General features: G+C 33.6%; 1 protein-coding gene across 1 annotated transcript; it reads right to left on the bottom strand.

Annotated features, from left to right (window-relative positions):
• Window positions 1-3,436: 3,436 nt before the first annotated feature.
• On the bottom strand, window positions 3,437-6,455 carry LOC111880162 (G-type lectin S-receptor-like serine/threonine-protein kinase At5g35370). Its single transcript, XM_023876567.3, has one exon. The coding sequence runs from the start codon at window positions 6,294-6,296 to the stop codon at window positions 3,657-3,659; it is 2,640 nt and encodes an 879-aa protein (XP_023732335.1). The 5' UTR covers window positions 6,297-6,455; the 3' UTR covers window positions 3,437-3,656.
• Window positions 6,456-12,417: the final 5,962 nt, after the last annotated feature.

Below are 12,417 nucleotides of genomic sequence, written 5' to 3'. Positions count from 1 at the left end.
GCAATATGGATTCAAGATTTGCTTGGGGAAATCATGAACAAAGCACAAGAGAAAGTTATTCTTAGAGTTGATAACAAGTCGGCTATCGAACTAACTAAGAATCTCGTTTTTCATGGAAGGAGTAAACACATTCACACGAGGTTTCACTTCATTCGTAATTGTGTCGAAAGGGAACAAATGGAGGTGGAATACATTCCCGGTGAAGAACAAAGGGCAGATATTCTTACGAAACCATTAGCTCGAACCAAGTTCAAGGAAATGAGGAGCTTGATCGGGGTTGAAGAATTCTCTAGAAGGACTTAGAGATTCGGGGGTGATTGTTAGAATCCTAAGTCACGTAGGACCTTGGAGACCAAGCAATCAATAAATATGACAAGTTGGTCATGTTTCCTAATTGTAATCTTATTCTACAAGTTGGTAGTTTAGAAGTATATATATATATATATATATATATATATATATATATATATATATATATATATATATATATATATATATATATATATATATATGTATAGATACCGAGATATGGTTTGTACACAAAAACACAATATAGGTTTTGAGCAATTTTCCTATTAATCAAAGAGATATTTTGATTATCTGTTTTTTCTAACTTGAAAAAGACATCTTGCAATGATCTGGTTGAGATTATTGCAATGATTTACAATTGTTTGAATACCAGTTTTTCCCGAAGTAGAGAAAACGTATTCTTTCTTTTCGGTATTGTCGTCAAGAGTTTTAATTTTGACTGTTTTACCTTTTTTATAAAAATGAGGAAAATCTATTTTATTACTCGTTTATGATCTCAATGATTTGTTTGATATTCTGACATAGACTATCAATATTTAAAGACATGTTTCTTAAGTTACTATCTTTTCTTTCTGAGCTTTCTCCTATGTGGAGTGAATCCATAGAAATTCTTGGTCTAAGAGTTTCTCCTAGAGCTTTTTTATTTTTAGCTATGTTTAAAACTCAAGAGTTTTCTTGAGGATTTAGTCCATATAATTTGTTTTAATAAATATAATTTACCCTATAAATACACCAAAGTGCTTCTACCTATGCAGGTGTACTTTATTTTTATTTTTAAGATTGAAGTTTCAAGTTCTATTCGATTTACTATTAAAAAAAAACCTATAAATACATTATTTGTTTTTGATTTTTATAGCTTTTCGTGTGTACTCATAGTCTCATACTAAATTTATCTAATAAATATATTATCAATTTTTTGATTTTTTATAGCTTTTTGTCTGAACACATAATCACAGTCTCATGTTTAATTAAAAGTATAATAATTTTATTATTATTATTTTTTTTTATTTTTTATCATGCACATTGTATTCAACAAGGTCTACCATCGCGTCCTTTCACCGACTTTCGTTCGGTTATCCATGTTTAACCGTGGGGAATATTATTTTGTCCGTATATATTTATATATCAGTATGTATCTCGCCCAGTTGGCCCAATTCTCATTGTATTTATATTCTATACCTTTTAACCTTCCTATAATGTTTAATCAAATCAGTGAGAATCCACTTACATATAATTGGGTATTTTTGTGAGCTAATAATTAATTTATGGGAAAATCTTAATATACGAGTCTATTTAGTAACCAAAATTTTTGAAATGCCATTTTTTTTTTGAAAAATATAGCTAGCAACAAATGTTCACCATTGGAAAAACATCAGCAATAAATTCAAGGCCAAACTTTCTCGATGGAAAGAAAGTATATATGTTATTGGTGGGGGGCTTCTAAAATCGGTAGTCTTGTCATATATTATGTCCTTGTTTCGAGCTTTAGATGCAGTCCTAAATTACTTGGCAAACGTCACTTGTGGAGCCGATTAGGCTTCTCATTGATTCTACTAAATAATGGAACAACGTTGTTCCAATTGTGGTTAATGTATTGTTGTGGAGTATTTGTCTTAATCGAGTATCTAGTAGATTAGTTTTGATAAAAGAGGGACTGATGTGGAGGCTATCATGTGCCCCATATGCGACTTGGTGTCGATTAGGCTTCTCATCTTCGATCTCATTTCTTGTCATGCCTTGGTGGGTCTTGGATTTACCTTCTTTTCACACGATTTTCAAATTGGATTTCTTGGCATAAAGTTACTTCTTTGACTTCTGCGCAAAAGAAAGCCTTTGAGGATGCTTTTGTATTTTCGCAATTTCATGATATTTGGAGGTGCTAAACCTAAGAAAACGGATCTTTTTGATAACATTGTTTATTCCTCTTTTTTTTTGGATAGAAGCAAGAAGTGCAAACTTAATTAAGTTTGTTGGTCACACAATCCATGTATTGTTATTCACACATTATAATGTTTTTTTCTATCATCTTGATAGTTTAATAAAAATTTTGTTCAAAAAAAAAAAAAAAAACACATGAGTTAGCATAACAAGAAAATTATTTTGCTAAATCAAATAATTAAGGAGTATGCAGTTGGTTTGGTGTCATTTCCTTGTGCAAATTGTTTGTGGAAAAGTTTACGGGGGTGTGCAACCACATATGGTCTGTTTCGTTTAAAAGACCTGGAATTTTTAGTAAAACAACATGTAATGACATTACTGACAGATTAGTGATGGAACTATGGAGTTTTATTTTTCTTAATTTTATAACAATTACAATCTTATAAATGATGCATAAAAATTATATTTATAGGCTAATTTATATTTTTCTCACATAACTAACCATTTTAAGAAGGAATAACAAAGAAATCTCAATTCAGACTTCAAAGAAACCTCGAAGGTATTTTCCATCAATCATTAAATGGAAATAAGATACATAACAAGAAAAAGCAATCCGGGAAGGATTTGCAAAATAATACCACAAAACACAAAAGAAAAAAAAAAAGGAATTTTACAAAGTCTCATTTTACATTACTATTTTAAGAGGGATTTGAAAACCAAAAACATCATTCATTCTAATATTTATATAAGCGTCCCTTTTGGTTATGATTTTTAAATTCCAACACCATTACAATAAATTAAAAGTTGAAATTGTATACGGGAAGGCGACGAGGACAGAGATGAGAGAACCATTCATTTGAATGTGTCATCAAAATTAAATATTTTTTTTTTATCTAAGCATTAAATGAATCTAATATTACTTTTTTAAGAATGTGTCGACGACTAATTATATGTTTAATTAAGTTGATCGCAATTTAGAATGTCTAAACGTGCATCTAACACCCTCGACACTCTTAAAAAATCAAGGTGAAAACTCATAATTTACAATAAAAAAATATTACGTATATAAAAACTAAAAAACTATTAAAATTAATTAATGGAATGTTTTGCCGGTTAATCAAAAATATTTACACGTATATCTTTAAGAAAATATCGAAAGTTACAAATATTAGGTAATTAAAAGATAAAACAAACGGTAAATAATTTGGCAAAAAAGTTATATTATATGCTTATTTAGTAGAAATTTATACTTGTCTTTGTTTAAAAGAATCGATCTTTTTATATGATCACGATTTACATAAAAAAATCTAAAAAGAGATGAAAGCCATCAAAGCTAACATTACACACATTCTGATCTTTTATTTTCGTAAACATAACCTTACATTCTAAAATTTACCAAAATGAAAGATCAAAATTTTTTAATCGCTTGAAATATTGACATATTATAAATTATAATATTTAACACCATGTTATCTAGGACCCGAGACTTGCTGTGAAGACATATATGAAAACGAGTTTAATGACATACTCGGACTACTACTATAATTTGTGGTCACCATAAACCCACCCCCCACTTCAACCTCCTCTCCGGTTCCAGCCATTGATGGCTCGGTGAACCGTTGTCCATAAAACCTCAAAAAGTTCAAAGAATCCAACCGCGGTTCACCCACAGGCAACACCCCTTCGAGCATCCCAACCACATTAGCCATCGTGAGTCGAACCGATGGGTCTTCATGTAAGCAACACAAAGCCACCTTCACAAGCTTCTCAGCTTCAGCTCTAGTCACCCGACCAGCTAACCGTGGGTCCACTAGGTCCAGATATCTTCCCTCTTCATGCATCTCCAGTGCATGTAGAGGGAAATAGAACGCCCGGGCGCGTGCTCTGCCCTGGGCTTGAGAATGGTTTCGGGATCCTGATGATCTCGATGATTGACCATCAGTGCTACTAGTCGGGTTTCTCGAGCTATGGCTCGGGGCCTGCACACAGTTCTTTCGACCCTGGATCAACTCTAGTAAAACCATACCGTAGCTATAAACATCGGTTTTATCTGAGATTGCAGCGTTTGTGAGCCACTCGGGTGCAAGGTACCCGCGGGTTCCTCTCATTGTTGTAAATAAACCAGATTGTTCCGGGCTCAACAATTTGCTGAGCCCGAAATCTGAGATTTTCACTTGCATACCATCACTTAGAAGAATGTTTTCGGGCTTAACATCACAATGTATGATCTTGTGTTCACACCCGTTGTGTAAATATGCAAGACCGCGAGCGGTTCCAACCGCGATCTCGAACCTTTCTTGCCATTCCAATGGCGGCCCGGTGCCGAAAATGGTTCGGTCCAATGAACCACGGCTCATGTACTCATACACCAAGAACCTCTCTCTTCCATGAGCACAAAAGCCCTTGAGTTTGACTAGATTTACATGATGAATGTTTCCGATGATTGCAATCTCTGTACCAAATTCTTTCTTTCCCTGAGCTCCTAGGGAGGTAATCTTCTTCACTGCCACCACCGTTTTGTCACGGAGGACGCCTTTGTAAACCGTGCCAAATCCACCGGAGCCGATCTGGGTACTGAAATCTTTGGTGGCCTCGACAAGATCTTCATGGTCGAACCTTATAGGTAAACCCGCGATTGAAAACAGCTCAAGATCTTCTGAACCAAAATTATCATTCAATTTCTTTGAATGAGAATTCGTGGCGTTGTTTCTTGATCTTATACGCATCCAGATGGCGAAAATAGAGATTAGCAGAACGCCGGAGCCCGGAAGTAAAATCAAAGCAACTACGGGGAAATCGGAACTGGAATTACTGTTATGATTTTGAGACAAAGATATTGCTTTGATGAACCCTAATGTATCGTCGTTTCCGTTTGCGGAGCTTGAAAGGAAGGAACCCAAATGGTTTTGAAGCAAATAACATGATCCAGATGGATTTCCATGGAAGATAGCCAAACAAGAGCAGTTCGAAGAGCACAGATTTTCACATGTTGATAAATTCACACCCTTTCTAGTTGGATTTGTGAAATCAATTGGATAGTATTTCATCCCATCTCCGAGCGGAATATATACATATTTCTCCGACGAGTTGGATCGCAATCTGGTCCCGTTACCACCACAAGATTCCGGCAACAACAATGAATTATCCGAGGGTGAGCAGCCGGGGTTTGCGTTCCGATCACCTCTAAATCCCGGTGGACAAGAACAACCACCGGGGGAACAGAGCCCAAGTTTGCCGCAACTGAACGGAGCACGGCAACTTTCTTCCGGCGTCGTGAAATCTGTCACCCAGTTACGGTTTGTGTATCTCATGACGTTGAGATAGCCAGCGTTTGTCAACTTTAGTATCCGATAGTCGGAATTCACAGCCGCCGTCGTAATTAAAACTTGTACCACCACCTCCGATCCCTGGCCTCCGAACAGATAAAAACCAGACCCGTTTACCATGAGATACGAAATGGGTTGGTTTGAATTTATTACAGATTTTGAATCCATCAACAGTCTGTAATACGTCAAATTTTGCCACCGTAATAGCCCATCGCCGGTGGTCACTGTAAACGTATAACCTCCCTCCGAGAAGTCGGCATCATCGTTGGAAGCGATTAATGATCCTCCAACCGGAAATCTCTGCCCAGAAACGATGGTATCCGTCGGGTAATCAAAAGACTGCCATAACGTTTTGTTAAAGCGATCAATGAGAAGTAAGTTCCCGGAATCCAGTAGCTGCAAAGAAGCCACCGTGGAATTGAACGTGGGTGTTGACCAAACGGGTATGCCGGAATCATCATAGATTGTAATACCCGTGAAGGAGAGAAGGAGTTGACCAGAATTTGAGATGGGTTTATTGCGGTTGGCGACCCAGACGACGTTGCGGGAGTCAGAGTGGTAGATGAGGAGGTAGAACGACGGCGATTTAGGCTGTGAATTGAACATGGCAGCGGTGTAAGTGCGATTAACGGAGCGGAGGAAATCGCCGTTTTGGTCAACATAGTGGAAGTTGGAAGCTGTGAAATTTGAAGAAGAAGATATGGAGCCGGTGTAAGTAGTTGCGGAGTAGGAGGTAGACAAGAAGAGGAAGAGGAGGAGGAAGGTGGCGATGGTGGCAGCCATCCATGCAGAGAGAGAATTCGTCGCCGGAGAAACTTGTTTGTATTAAAAATGGCGGTGAGTTTGATTATTGGTGGTTAATTTGCGGCCGTTTTTTTTGGTTTCAAAGCGTTGACCTTTCTTAAAATACAAAACCACCTTTTTTACTATATTTATGTAATAGAAAATATAAAACAACCTTTTTTATATTATTTAAACAAAACCACCTTTTTTTTTAATTATATATTTTTTTTCTGTTTATGGGCGACACTTCAAGTTCCGTGGCAGCCGTGCTAGGGTGAGCTGTAGGCGTGAACTCTTGGCCATGTTGGTGACATCAGTTTTAATTCGGTTAACATTAAAAATTTTATAAAGTTATATACCAATGTCATATTTCTTTGATCACATTAAAAAATATATAAAATATATAGTAATTATTTAAAACCAAAAAAGACAAACAAGGAACAAAAGGAAGAATAAATATGGAAATAGGTGGCATCTTGTAGAGTTTTTAAATGTCTTGTTGGTGAAAATATTTTTTTATTAGAAAAGGTAGCCATTATTAAGTGGACAATTAGACAGAATCTCAGTTGTGATTAGATTAGACACCACTCTTGTTTTGGTTTTATTGTTGAGGACGAATGTAAACTCGACACTATTAGTTTGATGAGTCATCTTGAGAAAGGCTTAAACTTGAATCTAGAAAAATTCGAGTTCAATTAAAAAGCTCAAGATAAAAATATAGTATAAAACAAAGTTTGATGTGAATTTTACCCAAAAACATTAACCACTATATACTTAATGTTTTTTTAAGAGAATATGAAGATGGGTTTCTCTAACAAAGCAACCACCACATGTAAGGCTTCCACTTCGGTAAAGATGAGTTTATAAAGAAGATGAAGATGCATTTCACGGGTCTTCAATAAAAAGAGGCCTAGGAATTGGGCATTTTAGGCCTTATTTCTAGCTTAGGCTTTTTCAGGGGTCAATTCAACTCAATTTTTTTTTATAAAAATTAATTATTATTTCCTTCACCTATACAATCCAATCCAATCCGATTATTCACGTTCATTAGTAATTCAAACCAATCTAATTTTAAATTGAAAAATATATTTAAAAAATGATATTAATATTGATCTTGTTTTGTAGAAAAAAATAAATTTTATATTTTAGTATATTTTATTTGATTTTTTACTAAGTATAAAATGTAGTCTTAGTGCATCTATTTTATAAAAAACTAAATTTTCTTTCCTTTATTTTTTTTAATTTTTTTGATGAGTTAATCCCAAAAAATCACCAATGAGGATAGTTTTAGTGTAAATGTTTGATATATGTATTTTTCATAACGTTTTTTTTATGATTACAAACGTAAATGTCAACTTATATTATTATCTTACATGGTATATTTTAACTTGTAAGCTAAAGTGATCACGGCATTCAAATATTCAATTGACCAAGGTGAACTTTGCTTCAAAGATCAAATCGTGTTTTCCCCTAGAAGCAAGTCAGAGTTGCATCCTTTTCCATGCCACAGTTCAAACAAAATAGAACAGAAACAAAGCAAAGAAATGTAGAGAGAGAAATCAGTTCTTGTAATGAGTTCGGTTTTTTTCATTATTCAATTGAGCGTCTATATATGTACATATTACAGAAAAGAGAATGTAAACAACTAATTATCTTCTAATAATCTTTCTAACAAACTCTAACTGAGTAAATACAAGTTGATATGGAATGGTGAACATGTGTAATCTTGAGATCCTCTCCTCAAGATGAACCTTGGTGATAAGGTTCATATTAGACAGTAGAAAATTGAACCGAGGTGCACATAATCCTTTGGTAAAAAGACCAACTATTTGTTGATTTGTTGAAATGTGCCTTGGAAATACAAGTTTGTATTGATCTCGAACTAAATGAGAGTCTATATCCAAATGTTTTGTTCTTTCATGGAAAATCGGATTTTTAATAATGTGAATTGTAGCTTTGTTGTCACACCATAATGAAATTGGAATTTTGAACTTTACTTTCAAATATCTTAATATGTAACTTATTCAAAGTAACTCACATATTGTTGTTGCTAAGCTTCTATATTCTGCCTCACATGAAGATCTGGATATGGTTTTTTTCTTTTTCGTTTTCCATGAAATTAGAGATGTTCCCATAAAGATACAATAACCGGTAAGTGATCTTCTAGTATCACTACAGCTAGCCCAATCAGAATCACTATAAGTTGTAATCTTTAATGGTGAATATCCTTTTTCAAAAAAGAAGCCTTTTGAAGGACATCCCTTGAGATATTTCAATACATGTAATGCACATTTCTAATGGATCTCTATTGAAGAGTGTATTGACTCAGTTGTTGCATAACATAAATGATGTCATGTCTTGTGAATTTGAGATATATCAATCATCCAATGAGTCTTCTGTACTTCTTTAGTTCATTCAAGACCTTTCCTTTGTCAGAACATAACTATCCATTCTTCGTCAAAAGATTATTGACTGGTTAGACTCTTGTTAATCCATCATCTACCAATATATCCATGACATGCTTTCTTTGGTTTACATGTAAGCCCTTTTCTGTCTTCAGTAATTCTATTCCTAGAAAATAGCTTGCAACTCCCAAGTCTTTTATTGTAAAAGTTTCATGTAATTGTTTCTTCACTTCTTGAATTAAAATTTCATTTGGCACTGGAATGAATACATCATCAACATAAACTACTAATGCAATGAAGTTATCTCTTTCTCCTTTGATGAACAAACAATGATCATGTGAAGATTGTTTAAAGCCAAAACTCAAGAGTTTATTGCAAAATTCAATATGCCATTTTCTACTATCTTATTTTAATCCATATAAGGATTTATTTAACTTGCAAATTTCTCCTTCTTTTGCTTTATTGTACCCTTGTAGTGGTGTTAAGTAAACTTCTTCATCCAAATATCCATGAAAAAAAAGAATTTTTGATATCTAATTGATGAAGAAACCAATCATTTGATGATGATAAAGAAAGTAAGATTTTGACTGTAACAACCTTTGCCACTAGTGAGAAGCTGTCGAGATAATCAATCCCATAAGTTTGATTGTACCCTTTTTCCATTAATCTTGCTTTGAATCTTTCAATTGTTCATTATTAATTTAGTTTCACTTTGTATACTCATTTGGAACCAATTGGTTTCTTATTTTGAGGTAATGTCATAATTATCTAAGTGTTGTTTTCTTCCAAAGCTTGAAGTTCTTTGTTTATAGCTTATACCCATTCATTATCCTTGCATGCTTATTTATAAGAAGTTGGTTCATTCAATCTTGAAATTAAGGTGAAGAAGCATTTATATGTTTCTATGAGAATTGGTGATTCACTTTAAGGGTAAGTAGGTGGACAATGTGGTGACGTAATTTGATGAATGACAATTAACACCAAGAGGAGTTTGACTACAATTCATGAAAAAGTCATTGTACCAAGCGGGTTTTCTTATAACTCTTATTTTAGCTCTTGTATTTATAACATTCCATTCAACATTTAGTGGAACAATTTCAACAGGAGGTGGATTTTGAAACTCTCTTTCTGCAACAAGATATAAATCATCTGAATTATAGCTTTTTGAAGGTATGAAGTCATGAGAGTTTGAATATAAATTCATCAAAATCTTCATTAAGAACATTTGGTATTGGAAGATCTGTTTTTAAATAAATCATTTTTCTTGAATGGAAAATATCTTCATAAAAAACCACGTCTCTTGACATTATCACTTTCTTTTCTTCCAAGTCATATAACTTGTATGCTTTTTTCCTTTGATTGTACCCAATGAAGCAACACATAATTGCTCTTGGTTTAAATTTTGTATCGTGTGGTATCACATTAGTGGCAAAACATAGGCATCCAAAAACTTTCAAATTTGATTAAGAAGGTTCTTTTCAGTAAAGGAATTGAAATGGTGTTTTCTAATCTAGGATTGGTGTAGGAAGAAGATTGATGATGTAGGTAGCCATTAAAATGGCATGTCCCCAAAAATTATGGGTAAAGATGATTTTGGCAATAAAGATCTTGTTGTTTGCAAAAGTTGTTGATGTTTCCTTTCAACCTTTACATTTTGTTGTGGTGAATAGGAAGTAGTAATTTGATGAATAATTCCCAATGATGAGAAATGGGTTTGACAATTTTGGTTTAGGAATTCACTCCCATTATCAGTTATAATAATTTTCATAGTAGTCTTGAACTGATTAGTCACACAAGCATAAAACTGGGAAAAGGATTGGAATACTTGAGTTTTGTCATTCAAGAGAAATGTCCAAACAGACCTTGAATGATCCTAAACTATGGTAAAAAATATGAAGTTCTTGAAATAGTTTTAATCTTATAGGATCCCGAAAGATCAACATGTATGAGTTTAAAAACTTCAAAAGCATGTAAATTAGTATTTTGAAATGGAAATCTTTTATGTTTAAATATATGACAAGGAATACAAGGTTTAATTCACTTTCTTATTTACATGGGATGTATTGCAAATGTTGTAATACAGATAGGGAAGAGTGGCCTAATCTTTGATGCCAAGTTGAAAAAGAAATCTTATTCTGACTGTGTAACATTACATGGTTTATCACTCATGTGTTTATGAATCTCAAATGAACTATCTATGCAACCAAATAGATAATTACTATTAAGAACATAAAGATTTCCTAAAATCTTCCCTTCATCAAGCACTTTCACAGATTTAAGGTCCTACAAAACACAGTGTGTTGGGTAGAATTTGAACACAATTTGTACACTTCTTACCAAAGTTTTCATTGATAACAGATTGCATTTAAAATCAGGAACATGCAAGACATTTTTGAGAAGTAATCTTGAGGTTAATTCAATTAAACATGTGTGAGTTACTGGCTTGACTGATCCACTAGGTAGAAATATTGGAGTATTTTTACTAACTGGATTGGATTTCTTCATGTGAGATAACTGTGAGCACATATCAACAGTAGCTCCAGTACCTAATATCCATATGATTTTATCAAATTTATCACTTCTTAATGAATTCAAGAAGGAGATATTCATACCTATAAAATCTCCAAAGTGAGAGAAATTTGCAAAATGAGAATCCGTATATTGATTTGGTTTTACAAACTAGTTGAATTGTTAAGAAGTGCATTCATGGATTCATTGTTGTATTGACTGGATGGAACTGATTCATTTGTGTCAAACGAATGATTATTATATTGTGGACTTGTATTCACCATGTGTGTTGAATTGAAATTCTTCTTATTCTTCTCTTTTAGATCCTCGTACCAATATGGATAACCATTCAATTTGAAGCATACATCTCTTGTATGTCCAATTATCTTGCAGAAATTACGGTATCTATCTCCATTGTTTTTGTTCTTGTAATCAGATTTAGGCTTGTGTGAGAATTGTATTTTTTTCATTGTTATTCTAATTAGATGAAGTTTTCACAAGCATAGAAGATTCAACTGAAATTGCAAAATTGATTTGAAACTCCTTTTGTTTCTCAAGACTTAGTGTCATAGAATACGCCTTGTGAATAGATTGAAGAGGATCGAGAACTAAGATTTGATTTCTTAGACTTTCATATGTATCATTTAGCCCCATAAGGAATTGCATAAGTCGGGTGGATGAAGTGAAATCTAACATAGCCTTCGCAGATCCACAATTACACATAGGTAATTACATAAGACACTTCAAATGATCCTATAGTTGTTTGAGCTTTGTGTAATATTTTGAGATAGAAGAATCAATTAGATGAATTGATGCAATCTATCATTGTAGTTGATAGATGAAAGGACTATTCTTTATGAGAATTGTTCTTTAAGCTCGAGCCATAATTCACGAGCAGTAAGGGATCAGTCTCTGATACCATTCAAACAAGATATAACAGATAGAAGATATGTAGAGAGAGAAACAGAGCAAAGAAATGTAGAGGGAGAAAATAATTCTTGTAATGAGTTCATTTTTTCATTATACATTTGAGAATCTACATGCACATATTACAGAAAAGAGAATGCAAACAACTAACTATCTTCTAACAAACTCTAACTGAATAAATATAAACTGACATGGAATGGTGAACACGTGTAATATTGAGAGACGGATAATCAAATGATCACTCTTGTGATGAATCCATTTAATTAAGAGTTTATGTCAAG

This window comes from Lactuca sativa, chromosome 4 (genome assembly GCF_002870075.4).
Source record: "Lactuca sativa cultivar Salinas chromosome 4, Lsat_Salinas_v11, whole genome shotgun sequence".
Classification (NCBI taxonomy): Eukaryota; Viridiplantae; Streptophyta; class Magnoliopsida; order Asterales; family Asteraceae; genus Lactuca; species Lactuca sativa.
This window is presented reverse-complemented; position numbering and strand designations above follow the sequence as displayed.